General features: G+C 45.1%; 1 protein-coding gene across 4 annotated transcripts in view; it reads left to right on the forward strand.

Annotated features, from left to right (window-relative positions):
* The window catches only part of TANC1 (tetratricopeptide repeat, ankyrin repeat and coiled-coil containing 1), a 240,624-nt gene that overhangs the window by 197,364 nt on the left and 20,361 nt on the right, over nucleotides 1-22,899 (forward strand). For all 4 annotated transcript variants that reach the window (XM_032594413.1, XM_030325447.2, XM_030325449.2 and 1 more), the window contains 5 exons: nucleotides 287-395; nucleotides 1,437-1,559; nucleotides 7,942-8,178; nucleotides 10,060-10,245; nucleotides 13,502-13,580. In XM_032594413.1, the coding sequence (XP_032450304.1) occupies nucleotides 287-395; nucleotides 1,437-1,559; nucleotides 7,942-8,178; nucleotides 10,060-10,245; nucleotides 13,502-13,580 (734 nt within the window). The remainder of the gene's footprint in view (nucleotides 1-286; nucleotides 396-1,436; nucleotides 1,560-7,941; nucleotides 8,179-10,059; nucleotides 10,246-13,501; nucleotides 13,581-22,899) is intronic.

The raw sequence follows: 22,899 nt of genomic DNA on the forward strand, positions 1-22,899 counted from the left end.
AGGGACAGAGAGTGGATGGTTCCAAAGGTAAAGACCTGCCTTGTCCTAGAGCTTCTTTCTGGGTCACTCCACAGAGATAGGGGAATCCAGAGAAAGCCCTAAAATGACTTGAAGAATAAATAGCATTGGCCATCTTTTGTAAAGAGGCAACTTTTGACCCATTTTATTTGGCGATGCTGAAGCACCAGGAGAATAGTCCAGAGTTGTGTGGAGATGTTCACACCTGAGAGCCTACAGTTCGTGGAATGGAGTCTTTTGTTCCTAAGCTTTGTGTTTCTTGTTCCAGGAATGGGCACGCTCTCCTGGCATTCATGTTCTCTCGACAAGAGGGCAAGCTGAATCGCCAGCAAACCATGGAGCTTGGCCATCACATCCTGAAGGCACACATTTTCAAGGTGAGACGCGCCACCTTGAAGAAGAGTTTTGTTGTCATTTTGAGTGTTTGGTTTTGGAGATTTTCAACAGCTTTATCAACCCTCTCAGAGCCTTCCATGAGCCCCATTTTTTTCCCCCTTAACATCTGTTTTAAAAAGTTCCTCTTCACCTAAAGTTTCCATTTCTTTCGTTCCCTTTTGTTTCTTGGTTATTTAGTTGCTGAAGAACGTGAGCTACGTGACCTGTGTAGTTTCATACAGCCTGGATTTTCTGATCGCGGTCTTACTTTTCATGGTCTAGTTTAAAATGGTTCTCTTTCCTCTGGATTTTCTGTCATTTGCTAGTTGTTTGTTTTGAAGTTTATTTCTTTTGAGAGAGAGAGAGAGTGAGAGTGAGTGCAGGTTGGGGAGGGGCAGAGAGAGAGAGGGAGAGAGAGAATCCCAAGCAGGCTCTGTGAACCTCGAGATCATGACCTGAGCTGAAATCAAGAGTTGATGCTTAACCAACTGAACCACCCAGGCGCCCCATGTCATTTGCTAGTTGTATCTAGAGGCTTAATCAGGTTCGGGTTTGGTTGTTGCTTGTTTTTGTTTTGTTTTGTTTTTGCAGGGTGTCACAATTACTTTAGAGTTATACTTAGAGTTTAAACTCTCTATACGTCTGTAGGGTTTTTCTTCCATCAGGAGCTAAGGAATTCATGCTAGCTTCTCTTAGTGGGGGTATTATCAGTCACTACTGATGTTTGCCTGGACTCTGCATTAAGGGTTACAGGATGGTGATATTCCAAATTTTATTCTTCTTTTGACTGGAAAACTTCTATAAGAAGAAACTTGGTCTTCATTGCCATGTCTTTCCTCAGGCGTCGTGTATGTAGCAAGGGTGGGCTAGTTCCCTGATTCTTGATTTTAGGGTGGGAAGGATGGCTTACATGTCCAGCGTTCTCTGTGCCTCGGCATTTCCCTGAGTTAGTGCAGGTCTGCACCCTCCCAGGCCTACCCCTTTCAGCCTGACGCAGCTGGGAAAGGAGAGGATGAGGCCCACTTGTCTCTGATTGCTTCCAGGGCCTCAGTAAGAAGACAGGAATCTCCTCAAGCCACCTCCAAGCCCTGTGGATTGGGTACAGCACCGAGGGCCTCTCTGCCGCCCTCGCCTCTCTCAGGAATCTCTACACCCCCAATGTGAAGGTGAGCGACCCTGTGTCCGGAAAGCTGGGGCCCCAGCCCCCACCACCTTTCCTCCAGTAGCCCTGCTGTCCCCTGTACCATGTGGCAGCCACAGGAGCTGGTGGAGCCTCTAATGATGCTTTTCCCCCCAATATAAATCGCACAGGCTTGAATGCCCTATTACTGGTTTTCTTGTGGAAGTTTAGCTTTTTCCTGGGCAGGGAAACGTGGGCTGCCACGTGCGCACGTGGTGACTGTCTAAGAGAGGATGTGATAAGGAAGCAATTCACAAAGGAAACCAAAGGTCAAAGGGAGATTTCTAGGGAAAATTGATTTTTAAACTGTCCTGGGTCTCTAATCTGGACTGTCTCTTTATGGTTCATAGGAAATTAAGCATTGATGAGTGACAACAAAGCGATGGTTGCACAGAGAAAATGTGCTACCTAAAGGTTGTGTGTGTGTGTGCATTTATGACTGTGGAAAGTGTAGGGGGGTCGACCTGCTACTGGGCCGGGAGCTTCTTCCCTCCTGATCAGTGGCTGTCATGTCACAGTGCACTGCTGTGCTTTTTAGAGTCAATTTTCCTTCCTCCTTTAAGCAAGTCTGAGAATCTAAAACACATGAAGGCCAAGTGTCTTTTAAGGCAACACAGGAGGGTTAACTCCCACAAAGATTGTGGGAATTACTGGTTTATGTTCCAGCAGCATACAACCATCCTGTCCAATGCAATGTAGTAAAAAGATCACAAGTGTCTTCCACTCGATATGTCAGCTGGACTCCAGGCCTTTCAGCCCCAGGCCCTGACGTGCCCTGCTGCATACAGAACCTCTGAGGCAGTTTCCCAAGGAGCCAGGTCCTCCCCTTCCAACACCTCCATGAACACAATCATACCTGTTGCCTGCTCAGCAGCATCAAGGGTGAGTATAAGCAAGTGGTCATACAGGGAAGGACTTTCGAAGCCCTGGAGGTTTCTGGGCATCTCTCTTCCATATTCCTCACTTCAGTTCATCAGACCCACCTGGAAAGAGTGCCCTTGGGGGACTCCTGCACCTCTTCTCCCCCACTGTGTGCACACCCTATCCTCAGCACCTGCCACTCAGCTGTGTGTCTGGGAGTGTGGACCTTGCAGAGCGCTTCCTTGGTAGACATAGTTCTGCTTCCTTTCTCTCTCCTCTGGCTTCCTGGTAGAGAGGGTAGAATGAGCACACAGAGGAGCCCCTATGTCATAAAGGATATGGGAGTCCCCCGACTCTGGAGCAGGTCCCCTAGAGCCCTGGTGCTCCATGCAGGACCTTGGTGCTGGTTGGAGAAAGGCCACTGCTCCCCCATGGATGCAGACGGGGTTTTTGCAAGGATAAACCAGCCTTCTGCGGGCAGACTCAGCCCACTGTTAGGGTCCTAGGCTTAATGGATTTCAGCCTGACTCCCCTCTTGGCGGGGCACCTCGCAGCAAAGCAGCAGTGGAGAGCCACTCATAAGAACCCTGTGCTTTGTCCCACTCCCCAGTTTCCAGACTTTTCGGTGTGAGTGCTGTGTCCAGGCTGAACCCACATGCATGTTTTACAGAGAAGCTGGTTTTAGTAGTTAAGGAGAACTTCTCCTACTGATCACAGGGATGATCATAGTGGAAGTCATATTAAGAGTTTTTGTTTTACTTAGATTTTATAGAAATGAGAGTTGAGGTTACTACAATAACATGGTTTCATCTTTCCTCTCAGCTAAAAGTATATCTTTTGAATTCTCCACAATTAATAAAATTCTATAATGATGAGGAAGAAAGAAATAAAAATGCGGCAATATCTGTTTTCACTAGTGCATTATGGGCCCAGAAGTTCCTCTTTTAAAGTGGAGGAAAGTAAATGGAAAGCGTTATACCCTGTCAAATACAGGGTTTTTAAATACAAGTGTTTTTAAGACAGTAAATTAAAAGGTACAGCATAAGAACGTAATGAGCTTGACCCTCCTGAGATCATAGACTTTACTTTTAACATACTTTCAATTCTAAGAGTTATTTGTCTTTACTTTGTTTTATAGAACCTCAGTGTCATCTGCTTCTACACTGTGCTCAAAATTCTGTAACTTGGTTATAGAATTTTAAGGCGTTCCATTATCCTTCTGTTTCTTTTATCTTTCAAGAAAAAAAAAAGGTTTTCACAGAATCTTGAACAAATTACAGTAATTTAAAATTATGCATGCAATTAGGGAACTTTTTTTAGAGAGTATTAAATGTTGTCATACAGGAATGAATGTCATTTTGAGCAATTGCAGTTTGCCACTTTGGTAAATTAAAGTGACTTGCTCCAGAATGATGACTTTGGTAGATGAATTTTAATTTTACTGGCGCGCCAGTGATTTCTAACACTGTCGTCTCCCCTCACCAGGCCAGGGTCATGCCGGCCCACTAGGGTCTTTGCTGCCAGTGCCTCTAGGCTCCCACCCAGCGGGTTGTTTTGTTCACACTGTACCATTGGAGTGCATGCCGGCCGTGGGCGTCCTTCCCAAGGCTGTGGACTCGGGAGAATTTTTCTCTCAGCCAAAGGCAGGGAGGGGAGAAGACAGGAACTAGGCGTGGACTTTGGCCTGACTTCCCTTGGTGGAAAGGATCCGGTCATATTCTACATGATAGGCGATACACATTTGAAACGGTTGTGTGGCTATGAACCTCCATTATGCTTGGAAAACTGAGACTCCAGTGTCGCTTCTCTTCTTGTGATTACATTGCTTCGCCTGGCTCCCTGGACCCCCTTTTTAAAATTTTCTTGCATTCATTAAACCCAGAAGTTTATAGATAACTTTGCCATTTCCAAATGTTATCCAGGGAGAGCTTATGCGGTGGTGATAATCAGGAAATTTCCATGTGGTTAGGAATAAATGTACAGGATGAACCATTAACCCCTTCCTTGAAGGCAGAGCAATGTTAGCTAGAGCTGCTGCAGCCGCTGGGCTGTAACAGTAATTAGCTTTGTGCCCAGAGCTAATCTGTGCTTTATCCCTCTGAGCTTCTGTTTTCTCACCTGCCAAATGGAGGTCACAAAAGAGCCTGTCTCCTAGAGTGATCAGAAACCTCATTGAGATGTTAACGCTTTTGGAAAAACACTTGGCATCTTCTGCATGGTATTAAAAAACAAAATTCAGCAGAGTAAGTTTGAAGATCTAATTGGCTTTATTAAGGGATTCATGAATTGGGCACCATCCCCCCTAGCAAGTAGAGGGGCACCCTCAGGAGTTGTACAAAATGGAAGGGTTTTTTTATTTTTATTTTTTTTAAGCTTATTATTTTGAGGGGATGGGGAGGGGCAGAGAGAGAGAGAGAGAATCCCAGATATGCTCCACATTGCCAGCGCACAGCCCCACACAGGGCTGGCTCGAACTCTGGAACCGTGAGATCATGACCTGAGCCGAAATCAAGAGTGGGATGCTTAACTGACTGAGCCACCAAGGCACCCCAAAAATGGAAGCTCTTTATAGGAAGGAGGGTGGGGCAAGAAAGTTATAAGCAGAAGTAAGGAAAGGATTATTCCAGACAAGATCACCCTCCCTGAGGGGAAAGGGCAGAGGGTCTTACTATGCACATTCTCTTTTGGTGGGTAGAGAAGGGCCCTGTGACAAATTACCTCTTTGGTGCTGACCAGAAAATTCCCTATTGACAGACTAAGACTTATTTTTGGAAGAGGTTGCAACTGCAGTCAGGTTAGGTATTAAAAGCCCCAGTTTGGTGACCGGGCCTGGCCCAAGTAACACCATTTTGGGCTTGTGGTTTTCTTTTTCACAACGGTCAAGGGAGTTGTTCTTACTAGGTTTTACCTACTTTCAGGGAGCTGAGACTTTGCTGTAGGTACCTGAGAACTTCTGGATGTGCCGTTTGGTGGCTGTTAACAGGAGCTGCCTATGTCTCCCCTCAAATAAGTGGGAGATCTCCCTGCTGCTCTGTGCTAGTGATAGCAGGGGCAGGGGAAGGTGGTAGGGAGACCTGGGTTGCCAGACAGCGGGGCAGAGCTCCCTACTGTGCTTGTCAGGGGCCTGGGGTCTTGTCCCTTCTGAAGATTTTACAAAAGATGATTGTGACCATGACAATATTTATTTAGCACTTACGAGATGCTGAGGGCTGTGCTAAGTGCTGTATGTATGTGTGGGTGGCATGTTCATTTTTAATCTTCACAACAGCTCAGTGAAGTGAAACTGTTATCTCCATTTTTCAGATGAGGGAACTGAGGCCGAGGGCAGTTGGAGCATGCCCCAAATCACACAGCTGGAGGGTGCCTGGCTCCGAGCAAGCCCATGCTTTGTAGCTGCATTTATCACCTGATGTGTTTACAGCCCTGGCTGCCAACGGCAGTCACTTGGGAGCTCTTGGTACCGTGGCCAAGTCAGAATCTCCAAGGGTGGGGCTCCAGCACTGGAAACTTTCAAGCTCCCAGGTGGTTTCAGTGTGCAGCAGGGTTAAGAACTGTGGGCTGGGGGAAGAGCCACAAACCGATTGGGGGTTAAGTGGTAAAAATACCAGCAGCATTACACCGACAAAGGAAATGTTTTTTTCCAAGAAGCAGACGAAGTATTAATTAACGACAGACATCTTTAGGAAAGTTCTGCCTCTAAGCACATACCTTCCAGGTAAAGTCTTGTAAGGTGGTCGGCAAGGAAGTACTAAAAGTGCACCTTCCAACGTTGTTAACCAAGAGTACCTATTGGGTAGCATGGGATGGCATTCCCCTGGGTTTTCTTAGGAGGTACCTGAAGCACAGAGAGACTGAGTAATTTTCTGAAAATCACACAGCAAGTTTAGTGGGTGGTGGATGTGGTAATCGGTAGAAAAAACAGATTATTTTCTGGGAGTCTTGTGCTGCTGACAATCCCAGAGGCACAGGAACATTTTAACGTGTTCTACTTTTTCTTGTAGGAACATGTCCTGTAAAAAAAGAGTATTTGCATTTACTTTTGTCTTTGTTAGCTCACTGTTAATTTTTTTTTTTTTTAATTTTTTTTTTTTTTCAACGTTTATTTATTTTTGGGACAGAGAGAGACAAAGCATGAACGGGGGAAGGGCAGAGAGAGAGGGAGACACAGAATCGGAAACAGGCTCCAGGCTCTGAGCCATCAGCCCAGAGCCTGACGCGGGGCTCGAACTCACGGACCGCGAGATCGTGACCTGGCTGAAGTCGGACGCTTAACCGACTGCGCCACCCAGGCGCCCCTAGCTCACTGTTAATTATTTAATCCCGTGATTATTTCATTGCCATAAAAAATGAATTTTCTATTTTTATTTAAACAGTGATTTTTCAAAGTGTGGTCCACTGACCAACAGTATCCGTATCATCAGGGAACTATTAAAAAGCAGTCTCAGGCCTCACTCAAGACCCGCTGAATCAGAAATCTGAAAGTGGAGCCGGAGAATGTGCATTTTAAGGTTTTTTTTCAGGGTGTTTAAAATTTTTAATTTTGGTTTTAAAAAAAAAAACATAAAATTGACCATCTTAACTATTTAAAAAAATTTCTTAACATTTATTTATTTATTTTTGAGAGAGAGTGCGAGTAGGGGAGGGGCAAAGAGACAGAGACACAGAATCTGAAGCAGGCTCCAGGCTCTAAGCTGTCAGCACAAAGCCCAATGCGCGGGGGCTCGAACTCACGGACCATGAGATCATGACCTGAGCCAAAGTCGGATGCTTAACTGACTAAGCCAACCAGCCACCTATCATCTTAACTATTTTTAGTGCGGAATTCAGTAGCGTTAAATATATTCACATTATTGTGCAGTAGCTCTCCAGAACTTCTTCCTCTCATAAAACTAAAACACTACCCTCGTTAAAGAAAACTTTTCACCTCCCCTCATCCTCTGGTACCACGATTCCACTTGTCTCTCTGAATTTCTCTTCTCTATGTACCTCATGTAAGGGGTATCATACATTTGTCTTTTTGTGACTGGCTTTTTTAATTTAGCTTAATGTCCCCAAGGCTCATCCATGTTGCAGCATGTGACAGGATTTCCTCCCTTTTAAAGGCTGGATAATACTCCATTGTATATGTGCATACCGCTTCTGCTTCTCTATTCATGGGTCGAGAGACATTTTAGTTTGTTTCCATCTTTTGGGTATTGTGAATAGTGCTGCAGTGAACATGGGGGTGCAGGTGTCTCTTCGAGATCCTGATTTCATTTCCATTGGATATATTCCCAGAAATGGGATTGCTAGATCTTGAAGAACCTCCACACTGTTTTCCAAGCAGCTGCCCTTTTAGTTTTCCACTATGGAGAATGTGCATTTTCAGTGCATTCGCTGATAGTACTGTTGCACACTCTAGTTTTGGAACTCCTGGATTAGAATGAGGATACTGCCCATCTCCACAAATGCTGTTGTGACTGACGTTTATGTGAGAATTCATCTTGTTGGGGGATATTATTCAACAGGTCAGCCGTCTCCTGATTTTGGGAGGGGCCAACGTGAACTACAGAACAGAAGTGTTAAATAATGCCCCAATCCTGTGCGTCCAGTCTCACCTTGGCCATGAGGAAGTGGTCACTCTGCTCCTGGAATTTGGCGCCTGCCTGGAGGGAATGTCAGAGAATGGCATGACCGCCCTCTGCTATGCTGCAGCTGCTGGCCATATGAAGCTGGTCTGTCTGCTGGCCAAGAAGGGGGCGAGGGTAAGCTGGTAGCATTCCCCAGTGGGGAGAGGCGGAGGTGTCTTCATAGCCTTGTTAGAATTGTCATCAGCTGGGCCAGCCTCCCTTTTGTCTCTGCTTTGTCGAATTGCAACTAATAGAAATCGCCACCTAAACAGAAAGAGTGAGCTGCCTGCTTCGGTCAGGGCGTGATGGTGCCTGATGTTGGTGGTCAGGTGTGCGGCCTTGGAGAGGAGGCGTCATGTGTTTTGCTCATAAGCTCTTAACTCTCCTTAATACTACCCATGGGGAGGCAGGACACCAAGGAGGCCCTAGGCCAACAGCAGCGTGAGTAGAGGTCATCCTTTCAAAAGCCTGGAAATGGTGACCTAGAACTCCATCAATCACAGATTTTAACAGAGCACTAGATTGGTTTAAAAGATTTTAGGAGGGTTTTTTGCCTCTTTTCTGCCTATCCTATTTCATTTCATGTCTTTTTTTTTTTTTTTTTTTAACAATGAAATGAGTTCCATGGGTCTTAGAAGCCATGTACTTGAGCATATGGCTGCAGGAGCTGGACAGCCCACAATCCTCATTTCTCCACCTGCCAGCTAGGATGCTGGGCACACTGTCCAGTCTGTGTGCCTCAGGCTTCTCATCTGTAAAATAATTATGACAACAGTATCTACCACAGGTCTGTTGTCTGAGCATTAAATAAATGTAACTATATTATTAAACAAGTTACTCTAGGACCATTAATGTTGAGAGATTAAATGAGAACAGTGCCAAGCTCACAGTAAACTCTCTTTAGGTTTGCTATAAGCATTTCTTTGGGAGAGAGGGGATGTGCTTTTGAATAAAAATAGAAATAAATCGCTGGTATTTGTCTTTATAGTTAATTAGGATATTTAAGTTTCAACAGGAAGACATTAATTAGGTTTATAGAAACTATGAGAGCCTTTTAATTTTTCCCTCAAAAATACAATATTTGGGGTAAAGGGACTTCAGCTCATGGAAGAAGGGGAATGTTGCAATTAAGCCTTCCCGGCGGGTGCATTAGTGCACATCTCCATGCCTTCATTTCTACATCTAAATGGTGGCTTAGCTTTCTGTGGAGGCTAGCAGGCCCCCTCCCATCACCGCTAAAAGCTCTGTAGGAGGAGGCTGGGTGTCATGCAGGTGTCTCCTGCAAAGCTTCTGGGTGAGGGTGCAGAGTATCACCAGAATTTGCAAGTGAGGTGAGGGTGGGCCCTGAGCTCCTCTTCCAGTCCAGTATTCCTGGGGTTAGACAGGGAATGACCCATTGTTGCTGCTTGGACCTTTAGACGTAAGCAGCCCTTAGACACTAACTTTGTGTACAGCTGGACTTCCTGGCTTTGAGGCCCCACTTTACATGCTGACATGTTCTAGGTCACCTGACTGTGCATGGCCTCCTTCCCCAGTTAGAAGGCCTTCAGAGTCCCTTCCTGCCCTTTCTTGGTTATAGCTAGATTTTCCAGATCCCTGCCTTTTGCTGGCTCCCCTATTTCAATGACTAAAGAACTGCTTTATTCTCCCCAAATCCTAGCTTGTCACAGCAGATTTAGAGTGTTCTACTCACCAGCAGCGTTGGGAAGCACAGAGCTTTGGCTGAGGCTTTGGTCTGTGTCCCCACACATGTTTCCCAGAGAACTTGGAGCTTTAAGTCCTTTGCTAAAGAGACAGGAATTGAGGGTGCCTTGTGTTTGCTGGATCTACAAAGGGTTCCCTTGGCCTTAGGGCCGATTCACTACAAGGAAGTAATTCAGATGGATATTTGGTGCGCTAGAGAAAGTTGCATTGGAATGTGAACACCCCACCCCCACCAAGCATCTGCAGTGATACTGGGTTTGCGCACTTCATTTGGGCTGTGATACTAAACCATGACCTTCTCTTGCCCTCCAGGTGGACCACTTGGATAAGAAAGGCCAGTGCGCACTGGTGCACAGCGCACTGAGGGGCCATGGTGACATTCTCCGGTACCTGCTGACCTGTGAGTGGTCGGCAGGCCCTCCCCAGCCAGGTGCACTGAGGAAGAGCCAAGCCCTGCAGCAGGCGCTGACAGCAGCCGCCAGTATGGGCCACAGCTCGGTGAGTTGGCGCTGAGAGGACACTCTTGAGAAACTGGAAGCCATAGCCCAATATGGGTTGGGTGCTTTGTCTTTAAAAAAATTTTTTTTATGTTTATTTATTTTTGAGAGAGAGAGAGAGAGCGCGCGCGCGCACACACAGGCTCGCGCACGCACGAGCGGGGGAGGGGCAGAGAGAGACGGAGCCACAGAATCTGAAGCAGGCTCCAAGCTCTGAGCTGTCAGCACAGACCCCAACACGGGTCTCGAACTCATGAACCACGAGATCATGACCTGAGTCGAAGTCCCACGTTTAACCTGCTGAGCCACCCAGGTGCCCCTCAGGTGCTTTTTTTAGGTATCTTAGTTGCTAGCCCATGATGCACTTTAGGAATGAAAGAAAAGGAGGATTTCAAGAAATGGAAGTTGGTTTGATCACGTGTCTAGGTCTTCTGTTGACATCCCACCCTTTGCGTGAGAGAATTCGGTGTCCAGGGTCTTGGTGCGCATGTGGACTCCTGCAGTTGGGGGCGGGGCGGGGTGGGGAGGGGGAGCTCTCTCTTGGCAGTATCCCAGTTTCTCCTCTGTTCCACGTTTACCCTCCAGCTCAGCTGTCTTGCACTTTTTTCTCTTTGATTCATTCTTTTGTCCTTGTGATCTTTTAAAAATAATCATGTGGAATACTAATGCTAAAATTGTTCTTGAGTATTTGAAGGATTTTTAAAAATAGGACTTCAAAGTTCTGGTAGCATGTAAGAATGCTTGTCATTCACAGTTCCTGTGCTGAAGGAAAGCTTCTTGCAGTAGCTAAATAGAGCACATATTTTTGGTAGATGTCAGTATTTCTCAGTTTGAGGATTTTTTTTTTAAGTTTCTTTTTTTTAAAGTTTATTTATTTTGAGAGAGAGCGAACGAGGGAGGGGCACAGAGAGAGGGAGAGAAAGAATCCCAAGCAGTGCTGATAGCACAGAGCCCCACACCAGGTTCTGTCTCATGAACCCGGATCTTCTGATCGGAGCTGACATCAAGAGACAGAAGCTTAACCGACTGAGCCACCCAGGCGTCCCCTTAGTTTGAGGATTTAATTGTAATCTCCTGACCCATGTGTCTGAGGATTTAATAACATTTTTACCCGTTCTCTTCCACCTGTTTCTTACTCTGTATTATCTTCAAGCAATTAGAGTTGCCAGTATTTGGTAAGATTGGAACCCTCAATGATTTATAGTGAATTTGGGTACAGAGCCAGCTGGCTGACCTTTTTGGCATTTAAAACACAAGGGCAGACACGGACGTATACACACACACACACACACACACACACACACACACGTGCATGTACACATACATACTGAAAGCTGGCTTAAATTTGGCATTTAAAACATTAAAAGTACACATATACAATATTTAAGCCAATACAATATACTGCAACAAGTTAATTACAGAAACATAAGAGAATGCAGCTGTCTTCTCTTAAGACAGGCATAAAAGGATTTATAAAAATAGGAAACAATGCCAGCCAACCTCCCTATATGTTTTAGTTTTGGAAAAAATAGTAATTTCACTTAAAAAATACATATTTCATAACAGTATGTTAAATGTTACTGTGTAATAGGTTTATTGTTTCTTTAAAAAAGAACTATAAATGTGTTTTTTAAATACTCATATACAGAGAGCATGTTAAATACACAAATAAGCAAATGGAGATGTTTTTCCTTTTTTAAAGTGCTCCCTAAATCTGCATGGGAACGCAAAGTGTGAAAAATCATCACAGGGAGGACAGTGAATGCCACATTCACATGTGACCTTTTTCTCAACTCCTGTTAAACTCAACCTGTTTCAAAGCTGGCTGGGAGGAATGCTGTGCCAAAGCAGCCTCAGCAGGGCCAGTAACTGTCTCCTAGAAAAGGGCAGGGCTCATTCACCAGAAGCCTTGAAGGGTGTATGCATTTGCTAATGCTGTTATAACAAGTGACCACAAACTACAGTGGCTCAAAAACATTCATCTATTTTCTTACAGTTCTGGAGGCCAGAAGGCTAAAATTAACATGTCCAAAAGCCAGTGTTCCTTCTGGAAGCTCTATAGGAGAATGTTTCCTTGTTTTGTTAGAGCTTCTAGAAGCCTTGCATTCCTTAGCTCATGGCCCTTCCTCTATGTTCGGAGTGCGTCACCTTAAAATTTTTTTTTCACATTTATTTATTTTCGAGAGAGACACACAGAGTGTGAGTGGAGGAGGGGCAGAGAGAGAGGGAGACACAGAATCCGAAGCAGGCTCCAGGCTCGGCTGTCAGTACAGAGTCCGGCATGGGGCTTGAACCCACAAACTGTGAGATCATGACCTGAGCTGAAGTCAGACACTTAACCGACTGAGCCACCTAGACGCCCCTCAAAGTGCGTCACTTTAACCTATGCTTCTGTCATTCCATCTCTTCCTCTGACCTTGATTCCTCTTGTCCTTCATTTGAAGACAGTTGTGATTATGTCAGGTGTATGAGATGAACACATGGGTAATTCAGGATAATCATCTCATTTCAAGATTCATAATCACACCTGCAGATTCCCTCTTGTCCTATAAGGTAACATTCACAGGTTTTGGGGATGACAATGTGATCATACTTGGGGCTATTATGCAGTTTACCCATAGGGTATGGATTGGGAGACTGGGAAATGGCTTCATTATGCTCTCCTGTTGCTGCTGTTGCACAGGGTGGATGCTGGCTCGGGGCTCACATAGTGTTCTTTCCCCATGAGCCAGCACTCCTGCCTCCATACTTGTGATCTCAAGCTCTTTTTGGTGGGGAAGAAGGGAAAAGAACTAGGGAAAAGAAGAATGATGCTGTCAGTAGAAAAATCTTCTGGACAATACTATTTATTTTATTTTATTGAAAAGGTATATATTGCTTTGTTTTGTATCTTTGTGAAAAAACGGATTCACCATCTTCCTGCGATTTATGCAGAAACTGCACTTTGTATGATCTCCCGTGTCCTTTGTTGATTAGGCTGGCATATTTGGGTCATGTTGGAATTCATTAGAATTCTGAGTACCTAGTAATCCTGAACAATGTTGCTGAAATTCACTGAGGTTTTTTATTCTTCTCAAAGTGAAAATGTGAATAGCATATGAATTATGCTTGAAAACAGTTTTCATTATATTTTGTCTCCTTGTGTAGCATGAGATAATTATGGTTAGAAAACAACACACTTTCTCCTTTGATACATGGGATATAATAAGCACATATGGCTGTGAGAACTCATTAAATCACCTTGCCACTTCTGACAGGTGGTCCAGTGCTTGCTGGGACTGGAGAAGGAACATGAGGTAGACGTCAATGGCACCGACACGCTGTGGGGAGAAACAGGTAATTATGGTTTCACTGCTTGTAGTCTGGGCCAGCTTTCTTGATGTTTTAGCCCCCATTTTGGCCTAAGTTATCTTAAGAATTACTTGAGATACATGTTAGTCCTATTCTTATTTTATCACAAGGCATTTGAAGTTTAGAGCTTTTAAAACTTCCCAAATATGGTAAAACTTTTTTTGAAGCAAATCAGAATAGTTTTGAATTTGACTATTAGTTCTTGCACTTCTGATGAATCTCTGTTAGAAGTACCTAAATAAGGTGGTAGTTTCCGCTTTGTGGAATCTTCTGTATCTTCCCTGACGTGGTCTTCCTATGAACAATGCAGTATGAGCAGGACAGGAGCCTCACATTCAGATGAGTCAAAGTTGCTCAGCAAGGAAGGCTGCAGCCTGCCTTATAGAATGAGAGCAGGACTCCAGCCTTGTGGGGCCTCTCTCAACTCCTGAATACAAGCTGCCAGGTCCCTTTTCGCTGGCGTGGATATATGTATTTAACTGAAGTGTGGGAGGGGAGCCCCAGGTGAGTGCATCATAATGAAGATCTGAGTTGGTTATTTGTCAGATTAACACAGCTAACGCTGCTTTGAAATTTTCCATTTAACCAAATTGGTATTCAAAATATAAGACTTTAAGTTATGAGTTGTTGTTTAATAGATGTAACCAAGAGTGCTAAATGCATTTCTGGGCTGTGTCGTGTGTGTGTGTGTGTGTGTGTGTACGCCTAGTGTACAGGCATACCTCGGAGACATTGCAGGTTTGGCTCCAGACCACCACAATAAAGCAAATATCACAATAAAGCATGTCAAATGAGTTTTTTGGTTTCCCAGTCCATAAAATGTTATATTCACACTAGACTGTAGTCTACTAAGTGTGTAGTAGCATTATGTCATAAAAAAAATGTACAGACCTTAATTTAAAAATATTTTTTGAGGGGGTCCTAGCTGACTCCATCGGTTTAGAATCCAACTTCAGCTTAGGTTATGATCTCCTGGTTTGTGGGTTTGAGCCCCGTGTCAGGTTGTGTGCTGACAGCTCGGAGCCTGGAGCCTGCTTCAGATTCTGTGTTTCCCTCTCTCTCTGCCCTTCCCCCACTCATACTCTGTTTCTTTCTCTCAAAAATCAACATTAAAAAAATTCTTTTAAATACTTTTTGCAAAAAAAAAAACCTGTCCTCTAAGGTTTTAGGGAGTCATAATCATTGATCCCAGGTCACCATAACAAATATAATCATGAAAAAGTTGAAATATTGCAAGAATTACCAAAACATGACACAGAGACACAAGCTAAGCAACTGCTATGAAAACAAACCTTTTTCACCTCAGGGTTGCCACAGACTTTCAATTTGTAAAAAACACAGTATATGAGAAGTACAATAAAATGAGTACAATAACACAAGGATGGCTGCGTATGACTTCTGTTTCTGCCTGCATAGAATTATTTCCAGATGCTTCTCAATTATTCCTAACAAGCCAAATGGTAGTGTGTCGAGTTTATCAGGTAACTCATACTTGGAAACACCTCAGAGTTCCCCAGCAGGAAGTACAGGCCTGCACTTCAGAGCCTCCTGGTGCCCTCTCTCTGAGGCTGCTGCCGTGTGCGTGGTTTATAAAGCTAGTTTGTGGTACGTCGGGAGGGGGTGGCCTGCGCCATGGTTCCAAGGAGAGGGCAGGACCCCAAATGGGGTTCAATTATGCTTGGGCTCAACGTGTATAGATTTAAATATTAATACATTTATTTATATATATATTTATATATATTATATATATATATATAATAATTTAAAATTAAATACTCTTGATTCCACAGAGTCTTTCCTCCACCCATTTAAATAGCACAGGTTGCTTTGTAATTTGGCAAAAGAAAAGTGTCCATCCACTTCCATATTGTGTTGTGGGTAGCAGACCAGGTCAGTGCATGACCCTGCTTTGTGCTGAGCCAGAACGTCTGAATCCCTGCCCTTCAATTGCCTGGTTAAATAACTTTGGATGAGTTACTTTGCCTCCTTGTCAAATGAGGTAAATAGTACCAGCTTTCTAGGATTGGGGCAAAGACTAAATGAGATAAGGCAGTCTTGCCCAAATGAACGTACCCAGTGATAAGACACCCCCCCAGCCTGACATGATTCACTTGCATCTAGAAATTCTGGTTCATTAGTTCTGGGATGAGACTGGGACTCTTTTTTCTTGTTTTCTCAAACAAGCATTTGAGGTGACATGGCTTCAGGGCAAGAAGAGAACCTCTGTAGAACGTTGTCTAAAGGGCCTGACTTGGGGATGGGACACGTGAGAAGTACCCATGATGGCAATGGGGTTGAGTGCTAATAGTAACCGTGGCACTCACTTAGGAGAAACGGAATCTGTGATCTTTAACGTTGACTTTTTTTTTTTTTCCTGAGAAGGGCTGCCTTTGAGGGTGCTGTGTGAGCATTGTTTTGTCTCTGATGACCAGTCCTGAATTTCAGTATTCTTCCCACTCTGCTCTCCCCCGTGGGACTCTGAGGGGAGACCCCTAAGAGAAACTACAGCTCTCCCATCAGCCTTGATGAGAAGATGAGTAATGTTTCAGCCAGTGTCTTCCAAAGGCTGGTGCCCAGCGCTCAGATCACTCTGCAGCCTGAGAAGCAGCTCACACTCTTCCTTGGGCATTAGGGGAAATTTCATCAGCCAAAAGTTTGAGAGACTTTTTAAAACTAAATTTAAACCAAAGAAAAAGCTAAGCACTGTTTCTCAGGCTCAGGGGGACCCTGTGACTGTGTGTAGACTGTGTGTCAATAAAACCAGTCTTGCCTTTGCTCCATTTTTCTCCTTGGGATCTTTCTCCTGTGTTCCTTCAAAAATGACCATTAATGGGGCGCCTGGGTGGCGCAGTCGGTTAAGCGTCCGACTTCAGCCAGGTCACGATCTCGTGGTCCGGGAGTTCGAGCCCCGCGTCGGGCTCTGGGCTGATGGCTCAGAGCCTGGAGCCTGTTTCCGATTCTGTGTCTCCCTCTCTCTCTGCCCCTCCCCCGTTCATGCTCTGTCTCTCTCTGTCCCAAAAATAAATAAAAACGTTGGAAAAAAAAAAAATTAAAAAAAAAAAAAATGACCATTAATGTCTTGTACCCCAGGTCCTCCCAATTCCAGGTCTGTGCTTGTCAAAAGAATACTTTGGAATCTCGCAGAGGATATTTTAGATGAGGGCACATCTGCACGTATCCAGATTGGGTGGTCTGTGTTTGGGATTGGCCACGAAGTGTCTACAGTACCTGACCCCGAATGCCTTCTGGAACAGAAGGCCCTGGTAATGATAGCATGCGTGTGTGGGTCTGCTCCTGTTCCTTGCTCTTACCAAGCAGCAACCAGGCAGGTCCCCAGACTGTGTGGACTGCCCCACTGTGTGCACTGTTTCTCTTTGCTGGGACCCTTGGAAGTAAAAGCAGTTATTTTGCTTCCTGGTTTTGTTTGGTCCTCATTCCTGGGTGTGGTCAGTGGTGCTCTGTGTCTAAAGCACCAAGCGTGAAGCTTGTCTGTCTCCAGCCACAGCCCGGGGGCAGGATCCTGTGAGTGAGCCTGTCAGGGGTGTGGGAAGATGACAGAAAAACTGGAAGCATCGTATGAATAAAGTGGTTCAGTATTTCTCTTTGAACCCTTGTAGAAGCTTATACAGGTCTGTTGAGTATACATTTAGTTATGAACAGCTTGGCTTTAAAATACCAGCTGATGGGGTAACCAGGGAGGGTCTCCTTGGTCTGTTTTTGGCTCCCCTTCCCATTCTATTTCTGTGCACTGACACCCCCCTGTTTGCAGATGGCAGCTACCTGTCCTTCTCTCACAGCCAGTTCTAGAAGTGGGAGGGCTAAATCTGTGCACAAAATCCTTCCCCACTTTTCTGCCAGGAGAGACCCTTGTGCTCCCTGTGTATCTCCTTTATATTGCAAAAATGTCATTTTTATGCCTTTTGCTGATTAGAAGTTGCATGTCATCGGTGACAGGTGATGACAGCTGACAGCCAGAGAGGAGGGAACACAGGAAACAACAGACCCATAGAGACCCCTGGTCACTCAGGCCAGTCCCTGTGGGGTTGGTGGGAGTAGGGACAGTCCTATGCCTTCTGTACCCTGAGCATCTCCCTGCTGATGACCTACAGTCCTCAAATGTCACAGAAGAGGATGGTTCCTATCTTAGCATTATTATTATTTTTAATCTTTATTTTTGAGAGCGAGAGAGTGGGGGGGGGGCAGAAAGAGGGAGACAGAGGATCCAAAGCTGTCTCCACACTAACAGCAGGGAGCCCGAGGTGGGGCTTGAACCCACAAACCGTGAGGTCATGACCTGAGCCAAAGTCTGACACTTAACGGGACAAGACACCCAGGTGCCCATGGTTTCTATCTTGAGTTTTAAGAGACAAGAAAGTATAACAGATTTTAAAGATGCTCATCTAAAATAATAACAATATTTAATTTGGAGGTTTATTGTAGTAAACCGCAGTTTTTAGAAAACTTAAAAAGGATATCTCTACTGGTTTTAGAGAATAGAGAGCTTAACTTATGTAGGTCCCCCTTTCACCAGCATCTGGGGCGATTTGCTTTTCCTGTCTGGTTGCTATTTATAGGGTCCAGCCCTTGGAAAACCTGCTGTGTAGTCTGGTAGCTTCTTAGCACTTCCCCTCTGGTGGAAGAAGTGGTGGGACTTGTCAGAAAGCACCAAGCCACCGAGGAGGGGGCTGCTGACGCGTGCGGCCACCCACAGCTCTGCCCTCCAGGCTGCGGAGCCCCTTTGCTCCATGACATTCCCAGGCGTGGCCAGGCCATCTCAGGGCCCTGCTTCCAGGGCGGCCTGGAAGATGACAAGAACCCATCAGATGCTTGTGTTATCTCTGTTTCAGGCATTCCTCAGCCATGACAAGTAATCGCTCCCACGAAGTCCCAGCCTAAGTTACTGTTTCCATATCCATATTTGTTGTGGATTAGCCCAAACTGAAATGATCAGAGATGCCTAACTGGTGACCTCATGCTGTTGCAAATTGTCAGAGGAACTGTGTTTCCAAGCTGCAGGCAACTCTCAAGTCTGTGAGCCTACTGTCTGTGTTTCTGGTCGGAATTTCTTATTCTTTATAGGGAGATAGAGGCTCTTCTATGTTAGCATTTGCCATTTTACGTGCAGATGTGCCTGTCTTGTAAGCAGGGCCTTCCCCACCCGTGACTGTTTTGGGTCACTTTACAGTTGACCATTTATGAATTTGATTATTGATGTTGATTTGGTCAGAGGTGGGTTTTCCCAAACGGTAGGCTTTAGGAGAGCAGAAATTTTCCTGTCTCTTGTGCTTACCTGTGTGAACAGCAACTATTTAATCTAGTATTGTCTAACCGAACCTCTTGTGATGTTGGAAATGTACTCTGTGCCTCAAAACCTGGTGGCCACTAGATACTGGCCTTTTGGGTGCTTGTCACATGGGTGTTGGCTGAGTGAACAAGTGGGTTTAAAGAAAACAAAACCAGGGGTGCCTGAGCGGCTCAGTCCATTAAGCATCTAACTTTGGCTTAGGTCATGATGCTATGGTTTGTGGGTTCAAGCCCCGCGTCAGGCTATGTGCCAACAGCCAGAGCCTGGAGCCTACTTTGGATTCTCTCTGCCCCTCCCCCACTCACACTCTGTCTGTCTCTCTCTCTTTCTCTCTGTCTCTTTCTCAAAAAAAAAAAAGTTAAAAAAAATTCTTAAAAACATACAGTTTTCGGGCAAGTAACATTAACCTTGCAGAATAATTTGGGAGAAATTTTGTTGTTGGGGTGGGGAGGGGTAAGGAGCCTGGTGGCTCATAAGGCGCTAATCTTCTGGTTTCCTTGTGTCTGTCATAGCACAGACCGTGTCCTGTGGGATTCCAGGCTGGCTTAGAAACTCTTGTCTGAGTCACTGGTGCCGCAGGTGTGCTGAGGGTGTAGTTGGGTGCTGGATTGCACCTTTGGGGACATAGCTGTTAACAACCAGACGTGGTGTGGGCATGGCTGATAGCACAGAGTGGCCTGTGCCAGCCCATGCTTAATGTCCCCCTCCCTGCACTGCCAGCCTGACTGCTCACCCTGGATGTGCTGTGTGCTCATACTGTTGTTCCCTGGGAAGTCCTTCTTATTGCTCGCTGGCTGGTCTGTCAGCAGGCCTGGGGCCCTGGGCTTCATGCCCAGACAGGATGCTGTCATGCCCATGGGCTGACTGCTCCCAGGGCTCCCCTGCCCTAATTTCTGCAAGGGGGTGATGCTCTGTCAGGGGGAGTGAGAAGTCTGGCTGAAATACCTCCTCTAAAGTGTCTTTTATGTTGCTCATGCTATTGCAGTTGGCAAAATACTTTAGTTGGCTAGTTAGTACTTCCTAAAGAAGTTTAGTCATTGTAAATACCATGGTTTTTTTAATGTCAAAGTTATTTAAAACCCCTTAGTTTCCTCTCTAAGAAGAGCAGAATCTACTTCACTGTAAATTAAATAGATTATTCAGCTCCATGGCCCTCCCTTTTCCTAGCAGGTGGGGGCAGCTTAGTTCTGCATGTGTATTAATCAAAGTTCACTATTTTCTTAATTCTGGACAGAATTCTGGGTAGGACCTTGCTGCCTCTGGACCTTGAATCTGAGGCCTGGCCCTGTCAGCTGGGGTGCAGCGTTTCCAGGCCCATCTTGGGGGAGGGTGGTGCTCACACTAATTTCCTTACTGGACCGTGCAGCCGAGGTAATGAGTCGTATTGCATCTTTGATGTTGCCCTCTTGTCTCCATGGAACTGCTTTAATTTCCCACTCTGTGGTTCTGCCCACCCTCCCGGAGGTGGGGTGTCCTTCAGCTCTGAATTGCAGGTGGACCCAGGCCATGGACGGCTGAGCCTATCACACTCAAGGCTGCCACAGAATATGGTGCATGCACCCCAGGAAACAGGATGACTTATTGTTGGTTGAAAAATGACCCTTTGGTCAGATTTTACTTTGCTTTTTTAGAGAGAGGAGGGCTATCACATGGTAACAATTTAAAGCAAATTTAATACTTACTCCAGTAAGTATTGACTTTGGCATTCAGACTACATTCTGAGATGTATGGGCATCTCAGAGCAGATTTTCAGACGAGAGACTGGAAGAAAAAGCATTTGTCCATTGCTTTTTGGGGCATGTGGAGAACTTTTATGTTAAGGAATTTGCTAAACGTATCCTGCTGAGGAAAGCAAAGTGACTTATTATTGTATACCTAGGATATTCAATTTTTGGAGATTCTCTGTATCTCACCAGTGCTGTTGTTGGAAAATCCTTGTCAAGGCATCCCTTCTTCTACTGGTGTTTAAGAAAGTATCTAAGATGAGTAGAAATCCAGGTTTTGCCAATCCAAACAAAAGTAGTTCTTGATTGTCTTTGACCTCAAAACATGACAGAGGGGTAATCCAGGACCCTAGAGGATGTGAGGGAGGGGATAACTCAGGATGAGGATGGTAATACAGGATCCTGGAGGATATGGGAGAGGGGGTAGCTCAGGACCTGGAAGGGAAGGGGAAGGGGTGCAGAAGGGCTGGGGTAACCTAGGACCCTGTAAGGGGAAGAACAAAGTGGGGGAATGTAGGGAGGAGGGGCTAACCCAGGCTCTGCAAGGACGGAGATGGGCGTGAGGGTCACCCTCAAGTAGAGACGGATTTGGGGGTAAGAACTAAGGGGTTTGGGTTTGTCTGCACCCTGTCTTTTTACTGTTCTGGCAGACCCCTGGGGTTTGCACCGCCCATCCCCACTTCACTGCCCCAGCGTAGGTGTGCTATGGAGAGCCATTCCTCTCTGCTGACAAGACAGCAGAGATCAGCTGACTTGTGTGTGCCTGCCCTGCAGGACTGGTTGGCGTGGGGTGGGGGCAAGAAGTGGGGCAAGTTGAAAACCCACAGAGTGCATCTCGCTGCAAATGAACCGGTAACCTGGCCACTTACCTACTGGAACTCTGTTCATGGTGCTTTTGCTGTGCATAGAGTCCATCCTTCTTGTGAGTAATTCCCTACTGTTCCTTAAAAGACAACAGATGCCTTCGGCATTAAAAACTTGTACTCCTCTACATATAAGTAGCTTAGAGTACCTTTACCTACAAACACCGTTGCTTGTTATTTCAGTCACTCCTGGAAGAACTATGTGTGGTTCATCTGCACTTCCTCAGAAAAACCATAATTGTTTCTTTCGAATTCTTATTGAAGTGTTTGGATCCTTCCTTCCTTCCATCCTTCTGGGCTGAATGTGAACTTGCATAGAGTGTATCTGTGGAAATGCCCTCTTTAACCCTGACCCCTTGCATGGAGTCCTGCACATAACCGTCCTCCTTCGGGCATGCTCAGCCCTTTAAGGAGAGAAGGAAGAACCACACATTACATATGCTTTAAATAACGTGGTGTGTAAGAGGGTCTATCAAAAATGTGAGCATTCTCATCACACTTTAGAAATGACAGCTGTGAAAAGCTGTGTTCTGATTTTTTTTAGGACAAAGTCTGTATGAAATGTGATTTATGTTGTCCGTGTTTTAGGAAATTGTTCCTAAATTGAATTTGTTATTTATAGTACATATTATTCCTCAAAGGATTTGCGGAGACTTATTTGAAATAATACATAAAAGAATAGGGAAAAAATAATGTCAGGAATAGGACACAAGGATTTGCACAGATGTTCCTGCTCCTGTGTCCTAAATGTTCATTAGATTGAGCTGTTTTGGTCTTAGGATACCATGTGACCAGAGTTGGAAGGGAACATAATCATTGTAGATTATTCTTATTGTCTGTGGGAGAAGGCTTAACAGTTCTTCAGGAGAAGAAAAGTGTTTTCTGGTACTCTTATCTAAAACAACATTCATAGTCTGTTTGATTAGTTGGACACATATATATTTTTTAAGAGAGTGTGCGTGCACGAGTGTGTGGTGTGGTGGGAGGGGCAAGGAGGGGTGGAGAGAGAGGGAAAGAGTATCTATCCCAAGCAGGCTCCATGCACAGAACAGAGCCCAGTGCAGGGTTTGATCCCACAACGCTGGGATCATGAGCTGAGCCCAAATCAAGAGTCAGACACTTAACCAACTGGGCCACCCTGGTGCCCCTAGTTGGATATTTTTCAGGGGAACATCCCAGAGCCAACAACATAGGAGTTAGGATCTCCGACTTCAAATCCTACCTCTGCCTCCCACTAACTGTGTGACCTTAGGCAAGTTGATTAACTTCTCTGGGCCTTATTTTCCTCATCTATAAATCCAGGATGAGCAATACTTACCTCATAAAAGTTAGTTGTATATTAAATGAATTTGTGAACTTAAAGGGCCATGAAGTGTCAGTGTAGGAAGCATTTTATAGGTATCATGATACAA

This window comes from Lynx canadensis, chromosome C1, assembly GCF_007474595.2.
Source record: "Lynx canadensis isolate LIC74 chromosome C1, mLynCan4.pri.v2, whole genome shotgun sequence".
Lineage (NCBI taxonomy): Eukaryota > Metazoa > Chordata > Mammalia > Carnivora > Felidae > Lynx > Lynx canadensis.